The sequence below is a fragment of the Balaenoptera physalus genome (assembly GCF_965194825.1).
Source record: "Balaenoptera physalus genome assembly, chromosome: 2".
Classification (NCBI taxonomy): Eukaryota; Metazoa; Chordata; class Mammalia; order Artiodactyla; family Balaenopteridae; genus Balaenoptera; species Balaenoptera physalus.
This window is the reverse complement of record NC_138883.1, coordinates 168,814,514-168,837,239: the sequence shown is the minus strand read 5'-3', so window position 1 is coordinate 168,837,239 and position 22,726 is coordinate 168,814,514. Positions and strand designations below refer to the sequence as shown.

Below are 22,726 nucleotides of genomic sequence, written 5' to 3'. Positions count from 1 at the left end.
TAATTCCAAATGAAGACTTCCGTGAGGCATCTTTCCTTACTCACCTCCCCTCACCCCCCTCCCCCTTTAAAGAACATTTTGGATCTGTAGGCATCACAGGGCTGCTACTATTCCGTTTTCATTAGGTGTGGCTTGAATTTTAAAATATTAACTTTTAAACTACTAAGCTACTATAAGATATAAAACTTAAAAAAAAAAAAAAAACCAAAACTTTAATACAAGGGTAAAGGAAATTCAAGAAAAAATGTAGAGTGATATATAAAAGGCCTAATGAAAAAAAAATTGGCTAAAGATTTTTTGTCATATCCTGTTGAATTCCCAAGTGCTAATCAGTCGGAAAAAATCTGAGTGTTGTCTAATTCCATCAAAACTTATGGATGTATATTGGTTTGGCCAAAAAGTTCGTTCGGTTATAAGTAAAAATGACACATTTTTCATTTTCACCAAGAACTTTATTCAACAACGTATTCATTAACCAAATGAACTTTTTGGCCAACTCAATACTGTGAAGTATCCATTTGGACTTAAACGGAAAAATTAAAATTATTATGAGCCAAATATGCAATTCTTATGACATTGGTTTCAAAAATTTCTGGGCCACACCATTTCAGGCAAACTTATTAACACAGGATGATTTTGATGTCATTATAAAAGAATATAAATTGACATCATTATATAAAAATTACTTTAAGTGATATTTTGTACTGTTTAATTGGTGCCTATTGACAATTCAGAGATTCCCAGGGGGTAGTTAAAACATTGAAATGTCTGACCATGGTGTCTCAGTGAAAGAGTGAGTACTTTCTGACTCAAGAGAAAGCACACCACAGTCACAGCTATGAGCAAGTTATGGAGTTTAAAATTCTGTTTTCAGAGTGTAAAACCTTATTAATGGGTTCCATGTTCTCCTCGAAGAGTTGAATGTTGTAATCCACCCCAGTGTTTGCACAAGCCCCGTCTAAAGCTTTCCTCTGCAGGCAGTTTGTTTTCTAGAGGAACACTTAAAGGCATCCTGGGAGAAGGGGACTCCTTACAATTGTCATATTGTCTATTCCTAATTTACATCCCTACACTTATTCTGGAGATAATTTGTGTCTGTACCGCACCCCTCAGCATAGCCGTAGAAGTTTATTCCCATGACTTACCTGGAACACATACCAAGCGACAGTGGCCTTTGGAGCACTGCTGATTTCCCCATGGATGTTAATTGAATGGTATTGGTTCTCAAACTTTATGAGAATGAGAAACTTTTAAATAGATAGATAAGCAAACAAGCTTTTTTAGTATCCATGAACTGAGAGGATCTGTGAGGAAATTCAGTACTACTACTGAATGAATTCATACTTTATCTCAACCATATCTGCTTGCATTAGACAGTAGTACTGTATGTGTAAGGTATTCTGTTTAGTCAGTCCACTGTTAATGCACGGTCCACGTGTGCATATTTAAGGACCCCTTTGCCATAATTTTACCCAGAAGGGGGGACCCATGAATATAGACTATTTAGGAATCTTAGCAATATCTAAAGTATGTCAAATACCTTTTCAAGTATTTAATAGTTCTGGTCATATACTTTTATTATTAAAAGATAATATTCCTCCCCAAATTTGAATAAAGGAGGTATCTCTAAATTATTAGTTCTAGAACAGCATTTCCCAGCAGAAGTTCTAATCGTGTTAAAACCCCGGGAAAAAAATGGGTTCCGTGGCCAAATAAGTTTGTAATTTCACGTCAAGTTTTACAATGTACATTAATGTCGTAGAGGTCTTGAGAAGTCATGAAAGCCCAGCAGCCAACTTCCCCTACGTCATCAAGCATAAGGAATACATCACCCCTTTCAGGTGATGCTTAATAAAATTGCACAAACATGCTCTGGAAATACTGTACCAGCGACTCCGCTCGTCCACACAGTTTTCCTGTCATGGAACAGCGCTGGTGCTACTACAATCAGCATTAAAAAGATAAGCTTATTATGTCAGTGGCACATAGCCAAAATGTATATTTTGACTGACTGTATTCATACCTTAGAAATATTATGGCATGCGTGTTTTCTTTTAGCTACTGGGCTTTCAGTTCTCACTGCATCCTGGTTTAGGTTCTATAATATTCTTTATAAGTTAAAAAGAATTACTCTGGAAGTAATATTTTTTTATGTCCATCCAGTAGTTATTTTCATAAGCTTAATAAAATAGGAGAAAAGGTACAGCATTGGAAGATCTTAATTTCTGAGGGAAACCCATTTAATAAAACAGTCATTCTTTCGTTCCAAATCCTAGTGTAAAGGCAGCTGCAGTCAGCTGACAGCTTGTGGTTATGCTCTGATTTACAGGGGAAGGAGGAGGTTGTACTATTTTAAATGCATAATAGAGCATTCGTTTTGTCATCTGGAAGCAGAGATGGAAGAAACTCAGGGGAAATGAGAGGCATCAATGTTGCTCTTGTGGAAGGGAAGCTTTGTGGCACATTATCAGACAGCAGTGCATATTGAAGAAAATATCTGTTAGGAATGCATGTCACCAGATGTATTTTGCTTTCGAGGATGGTAGACAAATCAAATAAGAACCAGAGAAAAGCCTGAGAAAAAGATGCTCAGAAGGATACTGAAGTTATTCTTTATGCCTCACTGCCCTTTACTTCTCTTGGTACCTTCTGGAGGAATCAGTATAGATGTATTTTTAGGTTGCTGTTTTCCAGCATCAATATGACAACATGATTCTGTCTTTATATCAGTAAGCAGCTTCTACTATGTTTTCCTATTTTCTGCTAGCTACAATTTACAAAGGATGTCACAGCTCTGGTAAGAACTGCACAGAAGCCATTTCCTTGCTTTATAAATCATGTTTTGTAGAGATTTGTAGTAAGCCAATCTATTAAAACTGTTAAGTTTGCTTAGAGGAATCTCTCCATGGTGTTAATCTTACTAATTTGCAGAATGTGTTTGTGATATATTATTTTCTTTATTTTTTTCTTTTTATGTTTGGTTTTCTTTTGTATCCTGTGCATAACTGGTGTTAAAACATAACATTTATCTGCATCTGTATTTTTTTAAGCATCTCACACTCTCTCTTCTCCTAGTACTTTGCTGTTATGTTATGTTTGTGGCTGCACTTGAGCTTTGCAAGCTGTCTAATGCAAAGAGAGGATGTGATGATAGTCTTGAATTAAGCTTGTTTTGATTACGGGAGGATATGTAATATGACACCACACCTAACTGTCTCAGCTGTCGAACGTAGTCCTGAATTACATCAGTTAGCTCTGTTTTATAGAGTCTTGTTACTTAATTTGTTATTTTTAAGTTTTAAAAAACATTGCTAGATAATTTTGTGAATAATTGATAAAAAAATAATTGGAGCTGCATGCCTACCTGTTAGTAATAGAGAAATGTCTCCTTATAACAGGTAAAAGAGACCAAATAAATTTGTACAATACAATTTTGCATTACCGTAAAATAAAAAGATATAAATTATGTACAGGAAGATGAATTACCTTTTTTCATATTTTACGCCTTTAATGTGTACTTAATTTCTTAAATGTGCATATTCTCTATTTCTCCTGGCTGTTGGAGGATTTAATTTATCAAAATGGATAATTTTTAGGGACTCAGTAATCATTAATTGGCAAGACAGTGTTCAGTGTATTATTTATGATAGCAGTAGTGCCTAAAGTGAAGATGTATTTGGTGAAGATTTTAAATATTTTCACCTTCACTCTGGCAAAAGATCAGAGTCTTGTTTTGCTGAGATTTATTAGGCAGCCATTTAACCTGCCAACTGCTGTGGAAAAAAAATCATAAAACTTGAAAGGGGAAATTTTTAGAAGCAAGACATCCGTATCTAATTAACGGTGGCAAGGGCGGGGCGGAGTTTGGTGTGTTTCAGGTCTTTTGAGAAAATAGGCAATGGTAATTTATATTTTTTGCAAATTCTACAATTTATTTGATTTCTGAGAGACTAGCCCTTTTCTGAATTTGTGGAGTACCCTTTACACTGTGTTTGCCTGCATGCTTTAGTGAATGCCACCCAAGAGCAGGGCACCGTAAAATAACATAGTGCATCGCAAGAATGGAAACAAGTGTTCCTTTGATGACTCTGAAGTGACCCCTTTTTCTCATCTTCATGTAGGCGTATTCTCAAGATGCCTACCTGAAGGGCAACGAAGCCTACAGCGGCAATGCCCGCAACATACCTGAACCTCCACTGGTCTGCTACCCCTGGCTGCCACCCGCCCCTCCCGCCCCGGTGCAGCCCCCCGAAACAGCCCCTCCAGACTCCTCCACGAGCAAACCGCAGGCCAGTCCCCCAGTACTGACGCAGCCCGGCAGGGCCTACAGGATGGAAATACAAGTGCCTCCGTCACCACCAGAGGTGGCCAAGTCAAACACAGCAGTGTGTGTCTGCAGTGAAAGCGTAAGGACCGTCATTGTACCTTCTGAGAAGGTTGTAGATTTGTTACCTAATAGAAGCGGCCACACAGTTCCCTCCCACAGGACTGAGGAGGTGAGGTATGGCAGAAGCGAGCAGACCTCTTTCAAAACAGCATCAAGAAAGACATCGCCACCATCCTCCATTCCCACGTCCCATCTAATCCATCAGACCGGCTCCAGGTCGTTGGAACCTTCTGGCATTTTACTTAAATCAGGCCATTACAGTGGACACTCAGAAGGACTGGCAAGCAGCAGATCTCCAGCTGCGGATTCTCCTTCCGTATCTGTCAATCACTATTCTCCAAACTCCCATCAGCACATAGACTGGAAAAACTATAAAACTTACAAAGAGTATATTGATAACCGGCGGTTGCACATGGGTTGTCGGACAATTCAAGAAAGATTAGATAGTTTAAGAGCAGCCTCGCAGAGCACAACAGATTATAACCAGGTGGTACTGAACCGCGCTGCCTTGCAGATACGACGTCGGAGCACCTCTCAGGACCGAGTGCCCCAGTCCGTTCAGATCCGGCAACGCAGCGTGTCTCAAGAGAGGCTGGAGGACTCGGTGTTAATGAAGTACTGTCCAAGGAGTGCATCTCAAGGAGCGCTGACCTCTCCTTCTATTAGTTTTAGTAACCACAGGACTCACTCGTGGGATTATATCGAGGGACAGGGTGAAACCCTAGAAAATGTCCATTCTGAATGTCCACCACCCGATGTAAAGGGAGAACGAAAGCAGACTTACAAGTGGAGTGGATTTACCGAACAGGATGATCGGCGAGGTATTTATGAAAGGCATAGGCAGCAAGAAATTCACAAATCTTTCCGAGGTTCCAATTTTACAGTGGCTCCGAGTGTTGTGAATTCCGACAACAGGCGAGTGAGTGGCAGAGGGGTGGAATTGGTGTCTCAGTTTAAAAGAATTCCAGCAGATCTGAAACCACTGCAGCCCAACAGAAATTTTCAAACTACCTGCGGAATGTCCCAGCCTCGAGGTATTTCACAAGACAGGTCACCTCTTGTGAAAGTCCGAAATAATTCTCTGAAAGCACCTACGCACGTCATAAAACCACCCTCCAGCCAGAACTCGTTTGTTTCCATCAAAGACCAAAGACCAGTAAATCACTTGCATCAAAACAGTCTCTTGAATCAGCAGACATGGTTAAGGACTGAAAGTGCCCCCGATCACCAAGTGGACACTGGGAACCCCCCCTCTCTATCCGGAGCTTCTGTTAAGCCCACCCCTCCGATGAGTGAGAACGCTGGCACTCCAGATTTGGAATTATCCGCCACTCAAAGGATTCAAGATTTAAATTTACAAGAGGCTGAAATTCAGCGATCAAATGCTGTAGATAATAAAGAAACTGTCATCCTAAGAGAAAAACCTCCATCTGGTCGCCAAACGCCACAGCCTTTAAGGCATCAGTCTTACATCTTGGCAGTGAATGACCAAGAACCAGGGTCAGACACCACTTGCTGGCTACCTAATGATGCTCGCCGAGAGGTCCATATAAAAAGGATGGAGGAGAGGAAGGCCTCAAGTACCAGTCCACCCAGTGATTCCTTGGCTTCCATCCCATTTATAGGTGAGCTCACTTAATGGTCATTGGCTAGTATGTCAAATACTTAACACATCTTTTCAGCAAAGTATTTCTAGTTCAACAGGTACAGGAATTTTACACTGTGATCTTAAAACACTTGTTCCACATTTTCTACACTCTGCTAAAACCAGAGGCATAAGCTTTTACTCTCAAAAATTATTTCTAGTATCCATTTTCCTTTTTTTTTTTTTAAACTTTACGTACTCGGTACCCATTTTTAATTTTGATTTTAATGAGACAAATCCCCACCATCTGGGGTGGGGTCAGGAGACCCATCAGCAAACCAAATTGTGCTTAGTTGTTGATTCAGCTGAAACAAAAGCCAAGTGGAACAGCTTTGATCACTAGTAATCAACCTTTCATTTAAACAGTGCTTTTTACTTTCTAAAGCTTATTTCTTTGTAAATTTTAACTTGTGGGCCAACTGAAAAGACCTCTTTGTTGTCACATTACTTTGTCTTAGAATCTGTCCTGGACTAGATGGGGGGAAATTACTTAAATTACAAGCATGTCCCCTGATCTAGAACACCTATCATGTTGACTGAGGCTTTAGTCTGCTCCCACATGCCCCAGGTATATTATCCACAAAGCAGCCAGTATGTTTTTTAAAATATAAATAGGATCATTTCACTCCTGATCAGAACCCTTTTTTACTTCCCATGTTACTCAGAATAGAACCCAGAACCTGACTGCGGTGGACAAGGCACTCTGTGATCTGGGTCACAACCCTGCTCCACCTCTCACCCCTACCTCCCGTCTTCCTGTGCATGCCGTCTTCACACACGCCAGCCTCCTAGCAGTCCTGAAACGCGCCAAGCACACCCTGCTTCAGCGCCCTGGCACCAGTTCCAAGCCTTGGAGTGCATTCCAGAGATATTCACAAGACTCGCGCTCTCTCAGTACATTTGGGCCTCTGCTCAGATATTACCTTATCAAAGCAGCCTTTCCAGACCAGCCTATCTAAAATACACACAGAACCTGACATTCTCTATCTCCTTAAGCTACTTTATTTATCTTTATACCACTTGTTTCCACTTGGCATTTGTATTTTTTGTTTATTACATGTTTCTCTGCAGGGCTAAAACATGAGCTACGTGAGAGCCAGGATTTTAGTTCTTTTGTTCACTTCTGTGTCCTTAATGCCTGGCATAGAGAAGGCACTCAATATTTGTCGAAATAATAGGTGAATGATAATTTTGATTTGATGGTTAAATGTGTAGCAAAACAAAACAAATTTTCATCATAATTACTATGCAGCTCTAAGATATCATATGCTAACAGGATTATCATATATATCCTTCATATTATCTTCATTTAATAAATGAGAAATTTAAGCTATTGAGAGGTTAAATAACTTCCCCAAAGTCACACAGTCAATATGCAATAGAGACTTCCCTGATTCAAACTCATTGCAGAGCACAACTCCAGAGGGCACCATTTATACAGAATGCGTTGTGAACAGCGCCCTCTGGAGATGTGTGATGCAAGGCTTGCTTTGAGGCCAAGGCCATACTCTCACTCAACCTGTTACCCCATAGGTTCAGGAAGAGTTTGCCATAATTTTGTAATATATTGTATTTTCTTTCAGTACTATTTCAGACTTTTTCTCTTCTAGAGAAACTTGTTAAAGCCTTTGAGCTCTTGGACTGTCAGGTGACACTGTCAGAATCAGTTTTTTTTAAAAAGTTCCACATAACTTATATTTTTTATAAATATGACATATTCAAGTTGTAAACATTGTAGGGACTCTCAACCTAAATTGTGCTCATATTTATATCTGTACCCTTAAGGCCAGCCTCAAAGAATAGTAGAATTCTATTGTAGATGGAAATGATATTTCATAGAAATGATTATTTTATGATTTTTTTTAAAACATAAAAAGCCCTACAACCCATAGCTGTATTTCCCAGGCCTGTGAGATGTTACCAGAATAATGGCATTGTACTTTCTTCCTACTTAGTAATAATAATATAATGAAATTATATTGGAGTAATAAAAAGTTCGCTAGTTATATCTGTTAATATTTCTACGTACAGGAATAAATCAAAAGGTTAATTATGCTTTTAAAGACAAGTTTGGCTAAAATATAAAACAAAAATCTATTTAATTCTATATACATAAAGATTTAGAAAAATTATTAAAATAGACCATTTTGTTTGTTTATTAAAAATAAAAATGCTCACTAATTTGTTCTGATCACATTCTACTTTAAGTACTTATTAGAGTCTCCTTAGTTCCTACTGAATGACATCTTCTATTTTATGAATCATGACTTAAAAGTCCCCCAGCATAGAAATGTCTTTATAATCCATTTATTTCCTGTATGCCTCCCAGGACTTTAATATATTGCATATGATTACTCTGGTATATCATTTGAACAGCACCAGTGGAATAGGGTAGAATACAGAACTGAGATATGAACACAGAACTGATTTTACTGTTTCGGATGTAAATGCTGTCTATGGATGTAAGTGTTCTTAAGTTCCAAAATTTAATATTGAAATCCTTTTATTATTGAGCTTCAAAGTTTTATCTGACCAATGGGTATTTGTCTTTCCAATCTAGCTATTTTTAAAAATATGTGTTTTACTGGGATGGACTCCAGCATTGAAACGGACTAAAAGAGACTATTTGCAATGTTTCTCAAAGTATTTTCTAGGAAAACTAATTCCATTTGATAAAGGGGGAAAAACAAAAAAGATTAGTGATCAAATAAATTGAGAAATGCTGGGTTTTGAAAGTAAAACAAGTTTTGTCTGTCTTCACCGTAGAACTCTCAGCGTCATTAACATGCTCCTATATATCGTGAATTTTCTTCAGGATATAGTACAATTTGTCTCAGAAGTATTTGACCATGAATCCTTTCTTTCATTTAGAGTATTTCAGTTTAGTATACCATAAAACACACTTTGGAGAATGTTGGTCTATACTCTATGCTATTTTATGGAACATTTAAATTAAAAGGAAGAAAAGAAAAGAATTAAGGCTTGCTGTTGTATCGTCACGCTACAGGGTCTTTAATAGTCTGTGAATTTAATAGTTATTTTTGTTACTTGAAAACATTATAACCAATGCAAAATAAGTAAATAAATAAATAAATAGGTGCCTTGGCTTTATTCCTAAAATATCACAGAATGGAGCCAATTTATTTACTTAGTTATCTGTGTAATACAGAGCTAATGAAACGTCTTGCAGAAAGAAAATTTTCCAACATTTTGTTACACATTTAATATCTAATATTCCTTTGGGGTCACAAAGACTTAGAAAAATGAAGAAAATAAACCACTTTGTTTTTAAATTAGGAATATCAGTCATTAGCAGTAATTTGTTTATGCCCACTCCCACACATACATGCTCTTGTAAAGCTTCATAGTAAGTCCTGAAAATAAATTTCAACGTCTTTCACAAGTAAACACAAAACGAGTAATGAGTTCCTGAGTAATTTGTTCTACAGTAGCAGGTATTAAGGTGTATTCTCCAATCCTGATTTTCTCTGTTTCTTTTTACTACTCATAACTATTAATATAAAGAAGCCAGCTGTGTTACCCACATCGAGTTCCTCTCAAATTCGTTCTCCCCTCTTTTTTGCCGTACTTCTAATACTTCTTCTTGTTCTTCGCACCCCAAAGTTGGCCAGTATGTGTGTACTTAATTAGGATTAGCCTAACTAAAATTGCATTTGATTGGTGCAGCTGTGCTGGCCCTGGCATTTTTAAACCAATTTAGAAGTTTTGTAGGATATAGCTGGATTACAGTGTCTCTATAGGTAAATTTAGCTATCTAAAATTTCCCCAAAAGGGCTGGGACTGGGTGATTGGGTGACTAAATAATAATTCTGAATTTAATATTCCCTCTTCTTAGCTCAGATTCCCCAAGTTTGAATTGGCATCTTCTTACTAGATAAATTTCTGTGTTCCAAGTTTAACAAAACTGCTCACCACAGAATAACTTTAGATGTTCATTTATCTTCCTTTTGGTAGTCGGCTTTTATCCCAAAATATTTCAAATCGATCTGTAGCACACCTTATAGAATACTATGCTTACTTCCTTAGGGAAATAAAATTTTTTTAAATGTCACACTTATAAAAATTATAGAATTGTATCCCTAAAGCAGACTTTCTGGATTTTCAGCTAGTTCCTTTAATGTTGAAAAGAGATCCAATAGTAACTACACTCTCAGCCAGATCTTTCAGTTTTTAAAATAAATGCAAACCTCAAAAGCCCCCTAAAAAATCCTTGGCTTATGAAAGCCCAAAAGTATTTTATATTCTTACATAAATTAAACAGATAATTTTACCCCTTTTGTGGGTTTATTGTGTAGCCCCCTTGAGCTAGAAATGACCCTTCCTGATAATCCTAGTCCAATTTCTTTATAGGGAATGAATTTAATACCCAGAGGACTTAAGTGGCTTTCACAAAGTCCAGCAAGACAAGTCCTTTGACCCCTGCCCTGCTCAGTCTTCCCATGCCTCACAGCTGGCTTATCCTGTGTGCTAAAATAAATCGTTCTGAAGACGGATTTGTGACATCGGTGCCTAACATTTATTCATTTCTTTTAAGGTAAATGTTGGATTCCTTGAAATTAGTACTTCCAGCATTTGTCAGCTGGCAAGCTGGGTCATCTTTCATACACATGTGCCCCTCACATACACACAAACCCATGAAATCTTACAACCTCTAGTTAACTTGTCTGACCCATGAGCCTGCAGAAATGCAGCCAAGTAACTGTGACACATTCCCGGTGGTTCTTTCAATAATGAACACTGATTACTGTTGTATTATTTTATCATTACTGATGATACCTATTTCCTCTCGCCTTACAGATGAGCCGACTAGCCCCAGCATCGATCACGATATCCCACACATCCCCGCCTCTGCGGTCATCTCTGCTTCCACCTCCCAGGTACCCTCCATAGCAGCGGCCCCTCCCAGCCTCACAACTTCAGCTCCTTTAATTCGACGTCAGCTCTCCCATGACCAGGGTACGTTTCAAGGAGCGGTTATGTGAACTGTCTCACGTTCTCAGTTTTCCATTTAGAATACTGTGACACCCCGTGATCTCCTCACCATTTAAAAAGAATCTGGAAACCACTTGCGCATGTCTAAGTGTTGGGTTTTGATTGCAGAATCTGTTGGACCTCCCAGCCTGGATGCCCAGCCCAGCTCAAAGACAGAACGATCAAAATCATACGACGAGGGCCTGGATGATTACAGAGAAGATGCAAAACTGTAAGTCTCAGGCGTGTTATCTTAAACACTTGTTAGTGGGTGCTCAGTGTGACCTTGACATGTAAATACTGAATTTACTGGTGTCTTTCATATTTTCTAACTTTATGACGTTAGAAACGCAAATAAAAAATCAAAGTTGTGACATGATGATACATTCAATTGAATTTTTTAAAAAATTAATGTTGAAAAATCAGTAATACACAAACATAATACAAAAATACATATAAAAATATATATATTAAATAATTACTTCTGCTTTAGGCCTTCAGTCACCCAGTTCTACTCTCAGACATAACCATGCTATCATTTTCTTTCTTTTTTTTTTTTTTTAATTTATTTATTTACTATTTATGGGTGTGTTGGGTCTTCGTTTCTGTGCGAGGGCTTTCTCTAGTTGCGGCAAGCGGGGGCCACTCTTCATCGCGGTGCGCGGGCCTCTCACTGTCGCGGCCTCTCTTGTTGCGGAGCACAGGCTCCAGACGCGCAGGCTCAGTAACTGTGGCTCACGGGCCCAGTCGCTCCGCGGCATGTGGGATCTTCCCAGACCGGGGCTCGAACCCGTGTCCCCTGCATTGACAGGCAGACTCTCAACCACTGCGCCACCAGGGAAGCCCTATCATTTTCTTTTATATAATTCCAGAGCTATTCTGTGCATAAAATCATACACACATTTATGTACGCTTATATACGTTTGTGTGTGTTCTAATTGTTTTTATAAACAAATGATAGGTGCTCTACACACTGATCTTGGAGAGCATTCAGTGCATGTATGCCTGGCTTATTCTTTTTCATGGTTGTTTAATTTTCCACTGAGTAGTTATACCATAATATATTTAACTGGTATTCTGTATTCTAACAGACATTTAGGTTGATCAAATCTTATGCTACAACTAATATAATCCTTCGGTGCCTATATTTGTACATAGTTCATTTAGCATATATGTGAGTGAGTACAGTTGGAAAAAGGATTGTTACATCAAAGGGTATGTGTATTTTTTACTTTAATATCTATTGTCAGTTGCTCTCCGATTTATTCCTGCTGAACCAGCTGCCTGAGGGGAGTCTGTGTGAGGTGTGGCCAAGGGCAGTGGCAGTGGCTAGCAGGGATTTTTCTAATGATGCAGGGTGGGATGTGTGAGCCATTTTAGCCTTTACTCTCCCTCATTAAAAGGTATCAGTAAACAGCCACATTTCAGAGTCGCCTTCACCTTATCCCGGCTACACAGTGCTTCCTGCAAAGATGGCAGGACCGTGTGTTTCCTCCTTCATCCTCACCTCGCCTGATGCTCCATGGTGATCAGTGAGGCTCCTGTCACTGGTACCCCCTTCCCTGTTGTTCCAACAAGGGAAGCTCAGTTTTGATCTCTCAGAGAACAGCACTCTGCAGTTTTGTTTGAGACGTGTAAGCACTGGCGTCCTCTCTCCCTGTATCCACTTTTTACTTCACTGCATTTAACCCCACTTCTTCATATGCTGTAGTTCAGATTACAGGCGTCTCCTGATGTTGTCGAAGATGAGTTTGCATATCTATTTCTGGTTGCCTTGTTTGGGGGGGTGGGGGGCTCTGAGAGGAGAGGGCAGCGCCATCTTCGATCACACCTTAAAATCCTAAGTTCCTTAATGAACTTTAAATTAAAACAACAACAAAACAACTTTGTCCCATAAGGTTAAATTGTTTTTGAATAATTAATGTGAACCTGTCCTCCAAAGCCCTAAGCTTATTCAGTGGCATCTGCTGTTCTCTGTACTGAAACATCCAGAATATGGTCAGAGGGAAGAGTGGCGGCCATGAGCAGCCCTGATAATGCACTTGCTGCCGCCGTGTCCACAAGCTGGACGAGTGTGGAAGTGCCTGTGTCTATCTGACCGCTGATGGTGACCACTGTCATTATTGACAATGTGGAAATCCTTAATAGAGCATTACACCTGTGGGTAAATAATAACATAAAGCCCAATGTTTAGTCTGAGTAGCTTTTTCCTTGATATAAAAAAAAAAGAGGATAAGAAAATCTCACCTTCTATTCAGAGATGGTTTTAACTTACAGTTTAAGAAAACTTCTATCATGGAATCGAAAGTTTAAGCACTTATAAAATTAGCTGTTTTTCCTCATTTGCATCAAACTCTGATCATTTAACATGGTAACGATGAAATGTCAGCTTATTAATGAAAGGGTAGTTGTAATAGTCAAATTACTTTTACATCTTTAAGGTATTTTTATGCATTTACTGCAAATATTGATAGACTTCTTTTCCAACAGGTCCTTTAAGCATGTATCTAGCCTGAAGGGAATCAAGGTAGGTATTCAGTATTTTTAAAATATCGGTAAATGATAAATGTTTCTATTTACCTGAATTTACTTTAGCTCTTCATAGAGAATTATTTCTTTTATCCCTTAGGTATTTCATATTTAAATATCATAACCTCCTATTCTATAACTTTCAAGTGCATTTGGAAAATATCACTCTAAGTTGTGATTTCTAAACATATACATCAAATATATAGCAGTTTACATACATCGTGCTGATTTTCTTATTTTGTAAGTTAACAGACAAATATTTAACTGCCCAGCAGTATGTATTTTTTTCTATCCTCAACATTATTATTTCCTGCCTCCCCCCAGTTCCCCCCCAATACAATCCACCCTGTCCTCTCTTGTCTATCCTTCCCTCATTGAAACAATAAAAGCTGTTAGACAGGAATTTCCTTATTTTACCTTCTCCAAAAATACCAGGACCTTCACTTATACCCACACTTTCTGCCTTCCTTACCCTTATCTTAATAAGTATCTTTTTACGTGGCACATTATCGTATTAAGCACAAACACCCACTTTTCTGCTTTGGATTCCATCACTTTTCACTTTCTCAAGACCCCTCTCTCTTCTGCATAATCACTCTTTCCATTGGCTCAGTCACCATCATATAGAAGCATGTTCTATGATTTCCTGTATTTAAAAGAAAAACCTTCTTCGAATCCACGTCCCCCTCTGTTTACTGCTCCGATTTACTCTTCCATTTTTCATAGCAAAATTCTTTGGGAAAAAAACTGTCGGTAGTTTCCACTTTCCCACATCACATCTTTCTCACCCCACACACATCAGAATGACACTGTTCAGGCCAAGGTTACCAGTGACACTCAGGTTCCAGAACAACTGGCTGCTTGGATTTTTCACTTATTTTACCTTTTAGGAGTATCCAACGTAATTTCCCACTTACTTCTTGAAACACTTTCTTCTGCTGGTTTCCATTTCTGCCTCTCCGTAATATTTAAAATGTTGGAAAGTCTAGAGCTGGTTCTGACTCCCCTTCCCTCTCCACCTACCCTCATTTCCTCGATGCTCCTACCCAGAGATCTCCCCGAGTGTATATTGCCAGCCTTGACCTCTTCCCCAAACCGAGGCTCATGTGGGCTCCTGCCCTGCACCATCTCCATTTGGATGTTTAACAAGCAATTCAAGGTTTCCATGACTAAGTAGACCTCGGTGACCCCCCCAGACATGTGTATCCCTCCTTTTCCCCCATCTGTCTAAGTCCGCTTCAATTTACCCACTTGTTCAAGCGCCAGGTCTAGGAATGAAGCTTGTTTCTTCTTTTCCCTTTCAAGTGCCGTCCACTCTACCTCCAGAACATACCCTGAACCTTTACCTTCCTCTCTGTCTTCACTTTAGCTGCTTTAGTCCCAGCTGCCACCGTGCCTCACCTGGATTCCCACAGTACCACCTCCTTTCATGGTTGTCCCTTTCAAATCCGTTCTCCAGGTAGCAAGCGGAGCAACCTTTCAGCTGTGTGATCAGATGATGTTACTCCTCTGATTCATCACTTCATGGCCTCCCGCACGCTTCCTGCCACAGCCTGAAGTACCCTGAACAATCTATAACTAGCTGTTTCTCTTACTCCCATGGAAAAGTGAACATTTAAAATGACAACAGTGAGGGAATGCCCTCGGAGTCCAGTGGTTAGGACTCTGCGCTTCCATTGCAGGGGGCACGGGTTCAATCCCTGGTTGGGGAGCTAAGATCCCACATGCCTCGATGTGGCCAAAAAAAAAATGATAACAATGAATGCACATTCAGTAGCTATATATTCTCCCTGAATTTTTCTTTCCCCTGATCTTTTGTGGTTGCCTCTTTTTAAAATGTTTTCTCCAAATTTCATCTCATGTTCTTTCTGCAGAGAGGTCTCACCTCAGCACCACCAGTTTATAGCTGCTGCTCTGTTGTTCCTTATTGCATCTCCCTGTTTCATTCTCCAAATGGCACTAATCACAATCTGATCATTTTCTTGTTTTATTTTTCTTTCTTCTTTGCCTTTTCCCACTAAAATGTGAGCTCTTGAGAGTAGGAAAATTATACTATTTCTATTATTTTTTAGTGGTTAAAAAAATTCCTTCAGGTGACTTTAAAAATGATGGTGGTCAATACCCATTTTTTTAAAAAGCAAAACCAGAAATTTTTCTAATGTAATTGGTAAAGTTAGGGTTTTTCAAAAATAGTCTTTCATTTGGAAGATTTAGTAAAAGACTTTTTCAGCAAAACAATTTCAACATGCAAATACTTATAAAGAAAAAAGCTGACATTTTGCTGTGTTTTCTTTGGCCTTTTCTATAGATCACAGACAGCCAAAAGTCATCAGAAGATTCTGGATCCCGAAAAGATTCTTCCTCAGAGGTTTTCAGCGATGCTGCCAAGGAAGGGTGGCTTCATTTCAGGCCACTTGTCACTGATAGGGGCAAGGTAGTGTGTTTTCTCAGCTACTGTGAGCGTGGGAAATGCAGGCCCTGAAACATAAAGCATTAAGTCTCTATACATAAAATGGCAAAATATCCAGAATAAAGAGTGGAAAACATTTATAAGTATCTTTTTCTACATAAAGGAAAAATTATTTTTACAAATTCTAATCAGAGATTTAATTTTATACCTTTTTCATCCTTTATATCAATTACATATGGAACATGTTGTCTTACATCTTGTCAATGTAAAAGAGACATCGGAGTATTTAAGAAGGAACTCTGCTTTTCTTATTAAGTAGTTTATTACCCATGGATTATTACAGAGTAGTACTTTAGGGAGGGGCAGTTCTCCATATTAATAATTTTAAAATTTTTATTCAGTGTCGCCCAGTTTACTCAAGTTGCCTTTATTTTTTTTTTTTTTGAGTTTTTTTTTAAACATCTTTATTGGAGTATAATTCCTTTACAATGATGTGTTAGTTTCTGCTGTATAACAAAGTAAATCAGCTATACATATACATATATCCCCATATCTCCTCCCTCTTGCGTCGCCCTCCCACCCTCCCTATCCCACCCCTCTAGGTGATCACAAAGCACCGAGCTGATCTCCCTGTGCTATGCAGCTGCTTCCCACTAGCTATCTGTTTTACATTTGGTAGTGTATATATGTCCATGCCACTCTCTCACTTCATCCCAGCTTACCCTTCCCCCTTCCCATGTCCTCAAGTCCATTCTCTACGTCTGCGTCTTTATTCCTGTCCTGTCCCTAGGTTCTTCAGAACCTTTTTTTTTTTTTTTAAGATTCCATATATATGTGTTAGCATATGGTATTTGTTTTTCTCTTTATGACTTGCTTCACTCTGTATGACAGTCTCTAGGTCCATCCACCTCACTACAAATAACTCAGTTTCATTTCTTTTTATGGCTGAGTAATATTCCATTGTATATATGTGCCACATCTTCTTCATCCATTCATCTGTCAGTGGGCACTTAGGTTGCTTCCATGTCCTGGCTATTGTAAATAGAGCTACAATGAACATTGTGGTACATGACTCTTTTTGAATTATGGTTTTCTCAGGGTATATGCCCAGTAGTGGGATAGCTGGGTCATATGGTAGTTCTATTTTTAGATTTTTGAGGAACCTCCATACTGTTCTCCATAGTGGCTGTATCAATTTACATTCCCACCAACAGTGCAAGAGGGTTCCCTTTTCTCCACACCCTCTCCAACATTTATTGTTTGTAGATTTTTTTGATGACCATTCTGACTGGTGTGAGGTGATACCTCATTGTAGTTTTGATTTGCATTTCTCTAATGATTAGTGATGTTGAGCATCCTTTCATGTGTTTGTTGACAATCTGTATATCTTCTCTGGAGAAATGTCTATTTAGGTATTCTGCCCAGTTTTGGATTGGGTTGTTTGTGTTTTTTGATATTGAGCTGCATGAGCTGCTTGTATATTTTGGAGATGAATCCTTTGTCAGTTGCTTCGTTTGCAAATATTTTCTCCCATTCTGAGGATTGTCTTTTCGTCTTGTTTATGGTTTCCTTTGCTGTGCAAAAGCTTTTAAGTTTCATTAGGTCCCATTTGTTTATTTTTGGTTTTATTTCCATTTCTCTAGGAGGTGGATCAAAAAGGATCTTGCTGTGATTTATGTCAAAGAGTGTTCTGCCTATGTTTTCCTCTAAGAATTTTATAGTGTCTAGCCTTACATTTAGGTCTTTAATCCATTTTGAGTTTATTTTTCTGTATGGTGTTAGAGGGTGTTTTAATATCATTCTTTTACATGTAGCTGTCCAGTTTTCCCAGCACCACTTATTGAAGAGGCTGTCTTTTCTCCATTGTATATTCTTGCATCCTTTATCAAAGATAAGGTGACCATATGGGCGTGGGTTTATCTCTGGGCTTTCTATCCTGTTCCATTGATCTATAGTTCTGTTTTTCTGCCAGTACCATACTGTCTTGATTACTGTAGCTTTGTAGTATAGTCTGAAGTCAGGGAGCCTGATTCCTCCAGCTCCATTTTTTTTCCCTCAAGATTGCTTTGGCTATTCAGGGTCTTTTGTATTTCCATACAAATTGTGAGATTTTTTTGTTCTAGTTCTGTGAAAAATGCCATTGGTAGTTTGATAGGGATTGCATTGAATCTGTAGATTGCTTTGGGTACTATAGTCATTTTCACAATGTTGATTCTTCCAATCCAAGAATATGGTATATCTCTCTATCTGTTTGTATCATCTTTAATTTCTTTCATCAGTGTCTTAATAGTTTTCTGCATACAGGTCTTTTGTCTCCTTAGGTAGGTTTATTCCTAGGTATTTTATTCTTTTTTTGCAATGGTAAATGGGAGTGTTTCCTTAATTTCTCTTTCAGATTTTTCATCATTAGCGTATAGGAATGCAAGAGATTTCCGTGCATTAATTTTGTATCCTGCAACTTTACCAAATTCATTGATTAGCTCTAGTAGTTTTCTGGTAGCATCTTTAGGATTCTCTATGTATAGTATCATGTCATCCGCAAACAGTGACAGTTTTACTTCTTCTTTTCTGATTTGGATTCCTTTTATTTCTTTTCCTTCTCTGATTGCTGTGGCTAAAACTTCCAAAACTATGTTGAATAATAGTGGTGAGAGTGGGCAACCTTGTCTTGTTCCTGATTTCAGTGGAAATGGTTTCAGTTTTTCACCATTGAGAACGATGTTGGCTGTGGATTTGTCATATATGGCCTTTATTATGTTGAGGTAAGTTCCCTCTATGCCTACTTTCGGGAGGGTTTTTATCGTAAATGGATGTTGAATTTTGTCAAAAGTTTTTTCTGCATCTATTGAGATGATCATATGGTTTTTCTCCTTCAATCTGTTAATATTGTTTGTCATACTGATTGATTTGCGTATATTGAAGAGTCCTTGCATTCCTGGGATAAACCCCGTTTGATCATGGTGTATTATCCTTTTAATGTGCTGTTGGATTCTGTTTGCTAGTATTTTGTTGAGGATTTTTGCATCTATGTTCATCAGTGATATTGGCCTGTAGTTTTCTTTTTTTGTGACATCTTTGGTTTTGGTATCAGGGTGACGGTGGCCTCGTAGAATGAGTTTGGCAATGTTCCTCCCTCTGCTATATTTTGGAATAGTCTGAGAAGGATAGGTGTTAGCTCTTCTCTAAATCTTTGATAGATGGCCATCTGGTCCTGGGCTGTTGTTTGTTGGAAGATTTTTAATCACAGTTTCAATTTCAGTGCTCGTGATTCGTCCGTTCATATTTTCTATTTCTTCCTGGTTCAGTCTCGGAAGGTTGTGCTTTTTTAAGAATTTGTCCACTTCTTCCAGGTTGTCCATTTTATTGGCATAGAGTTGTTTGTAGTAATCTCTCATGATCCTTTGTACTTCTGCAGTGTCAGTTGTTACTTCTGCTTTATCATTTCTAATTCTGTTGATTTGAGTCTTCTCCCGGTTTTTCTTGATGAGTCTGGCTAATGGTTTATCAGTTTTGTTTATCTTCTCAAAGAACCAGCTTTTAGTTTTATTGATCTTTGCTGTCGTTTCCTTCATTTCTTTTTCATTTATTTCTGATCTGATCTTTATGATTTCTTTTCTTCTGCTAACTTTGCAGTTTTTTTGTTCTTCTTCCTCTAATGGCTTTAGGTGTAAGGTTAGGTTTTTTATTTGAGATGTTTCTTGTTTCTTGAGGTAGGATTGTATTGCTATAAACTTCCCTCTTAGGACTGCTTTTGCTGCATCCCATAGGTTTTGGGTCATTGTGTTTTCATTTTCATTTGTTTTTAGGTATTTTTTGATTTCCTCTTTGATTTCTTTAGTGATCTCTTGGTTATTTAGTAGTGTATTGTTTAGCCTCCATGTGTTTGTGTTTTTTACAGATTTTTTCCTGTAATTGATATCTAGTCTCATAGCGTTGTGGCCGGAAAAGATTCTTGATACGATTTCAATTTTCTTAAATTTACCAAGGCTTGGTTTGTGACCCAAGATATGATCTATCCTGGAGAATGTTCCATGAGCAGTGGAGAAAAAAGTATAATCTACTGTTTTTGGATGGAATGTCCTGTAAATATCAATTAAGTCCATCTTGTTTGATGTATCATTTAAAGCTTTTGTTTCCTTATTTATTTTCATTTTGGATGATCTGTTCATTGGTGAAAGTGGGGTGTTAATGTCCCCTACTATGATTGTGTTACCTTCGATTTCCCCTTTTATGGCTGTTAGCATTTGCCTTATGTATTGTGGTGCTCCTATGTTGGGTGCATAAATATTTACAATTGTTATATCTTCTTCTTGGATTGATCCCCTGATCATCATGTAGTGTCCTTCTTTGTCTCTTGTAATAGTCTTTATTTTAAAGTCTATTTTGTCTGATATGAGAATTGCTACTCCAGCTTTCTTTTGATTTCCATTTGCATGGAATATCTTTTTCCATCCCCTCACTTTCAGTCTGTGTGTGTACCTAGCTCTGAAGTGGGTCTCTTGTACACAACATATATACGGATATTGTTTTTGTATCCATTCAGCCAGTCTATGTCTTTTGGTTGGAGCATTTAATCCATTTACATTTAATGTAGTTATCGATATGTATGTTCCTATTACCATTTTCTTAATTGTTTTGGGTTTGTTATTGTAAGTCTTTTCCTTCTCTTATGTTTCCTGCCTAGAGAAGTTCCTTTAGCATTTGTTGTAGAGCTGGTTTGGTGGTGCTGAATTCTCTTAACTTCTGCTTGTCTGTAAAGGTTTTAATTTGTCCATCGAATCTGAATGAGATCCTTGCTGGGTAGAGTAATCTTGGTTGTAGGTTTTTCCCTTTCATCACTTTAAATATGTCCTGCCACTCCCTTCTGGCTTGCAGAGTTTCAAGTTGCCTTTATAATAATTTTATTATTTCCCCTTATTTTACAAATATAGAGGTATTTAAATGAATATCAATATCAATATATGCTTCATTAAGAAGATAACAATATAACAAAAACTTTGCCAGAAAATTTTCTACAATATTTGGGCAGCTTAATTTATAAGAAAACTTTAATACTATCAAAAGAGTATCAAATTTTTTTTTAGAAAACCCATCTTGCATGTTGTTGCTTGACTGTATAAAGTTGATCAGTTTTGTTAACTAAATTCATTATGTGTACATATCCTTTTGGGATTACCTTTTGCAGTGTTTGTCATTTGTGTGATCTAAGACTTGTCTTAAGCCTTGCTTTCACTCAAAAGATTTTTCTGACTGACCTTTTTCCTTATTTTCTATTCCCTTAGCATTTTTTATATATTTTGCTACACTCGCTTTATCCTAATTAACTTTGTTCATCTTATTTTCTCAACCCAATTAAAGTTGAGATTTCATTGCCCTTGATTGTGATAGGAATACATTACCCAACTTGGTTTACGTTCCACACTTTTTGTCTTTCCTCCACTAACAAATATATATTTACGTAAAGCAGGCACCTGCCACGTTGGGTATACATTTAAGCGTGTTAACAGTGTTGCTAGATGCATCTGTCCTGTCACTAAGATTTAGCCAAGTGTTGAGTATGCCTGATCTGTCTCATGTTCTCCAGCGAGTTGGTGGAAGTATTCGACCATGGAAGCAGATGTATGTTGTACTTCGGGGCCATTCGCTGTACCTGTACAAAGATAAACGAGAACAGACGACTCCATCTGAAGAGGAACAGCCCATCAGTGTTAACGCTTGCTTAATAGACATCTCTTACAGCGAGACCAAGAGGAAAAATGTCTTTCGACTCACCACGTCCGACTGTGAGTGCCTGTTTCAGGCTGAAGACAGGGACGACATGCTAGCCTGGATCAAGAGCATCCAGGAGAGCAGCAACTTAAATGAGGAGGTTAGTGTCCAAAATGACGTTGATAAAACTGACGCTGTCACAACATTTTCTTTTTAAAGAAGACTGAAAGAATCTGATACATCATTTTAAAAAAATTATAATATGCTATCTTCACTTAAAAATAGTTGATCAGGGCTTCCCTGATGGCGCAGTGGTTAAGAATCCGCCTGCCAATGCAGGGGACACGGGTTCAAGCCCTGGTCCAGGAAGATCCCACATGCTGCGGAGCAACTCAGCCCGTGCACCACATCTACTGAGCCTGTGCTCTAGAGCCCACGAGCCACAACTACTGAGCCCATGTGCCTAGAGCCCGTGCTCCACGACAAGAGAAGACACTGCAATGAGAAGCTCCTGCACCACAACGAAGAGTAGCCCCTGCTTGCAGCAACTAGAGAAAGCCCACACGCAGCAACAAAGACCCAGCTCAGCCAAAAATAAATAAATGAAATAAGTAAATTAAAGAAAAAAAATAGTTGATCAGAAGGAAAATTCAGGGACTTCCCTGGCAGTTCAGTGGTTAGGACTCCATGCTTTCACTGCCAAGGGCACAGGTTCAATCCCTGGTTGAGGAACTAAGATTCCACCAGCCACATGGTGCAGCCAAAAAAAAAGGAAAACTCAAGTGTACCTATTTTATATTATTTTCACTTACTGGGAAAATCACCATTTACTGACCTAGAAAAACAGATTATTCATATATTCTGCATACTTTCTCAGAAGCAGTGAACCACTGAGCAGAGACCTAGGTTCCTAGTCCTGGTCATTACCTTTATGACTGAACAATTCCAGATCTGTTTCTTTGCGTCAAAACCGGGGTTGTTGTGGGCTTAAGTTACAGTGAAAATGCTTCTCCAAACAAATTGCTGTGTAAATGCAGAGACACTGATAGCATGA

General features: G+C 38.4%; 1 protein-coding gene across 11 annotated transcripts in view; it reads left to right on the top strand.

Moving 5' to 3' along the window:
* ARHGAP21 (Rho GTPase activating protein 21) overlaps positions 1 to 22,726 on the top strand; it is a 125,457-nt gene that overhangs the window by 86,732 nt on the left and 15,999 nt on the right. For 6 of the 11 annotated variants that reach the window (XM_082449604.1, XM_082449600.1, XM_082449607.1 and 3 more), the window contains 7 exons: positions 2,768 to 2,797; positions 4,122 to 6,012; positions 10,851 to 11,009; positions 11,154 to 11,256; positions 13,515 to 13,551; positions 15,862 to 15,987; positions 21,548 to 21,832. In XM_082449604.1, the coding sequence (XP_082305730.1) occupies positions 2,768 to 2,797; positions 4,122 to 6,012; positions 10,851 to 11,009; positions 11,154 to 11,256; positions 13,515 to 13,551; positions 15,862 to 15,987; positions 21,548 to 21,832 (2,631 nt within the window). The remainder of the gene's footprint in view (positions 1 to 2,767; positions 2,798 to 4,121; positions 6,013 to 10,850; positions 11,010 to 11,153; positions 11,257 to 13,514; positions 13,552 to 15,861; positions 15,988 to 21,547; positions 21,833 to 22,726) is intronic. The other 5 variants (XM_082449606.1, XM_082449605.1, XM_082449601.1 and 2 more) reach the window with 1 other exon arrangement.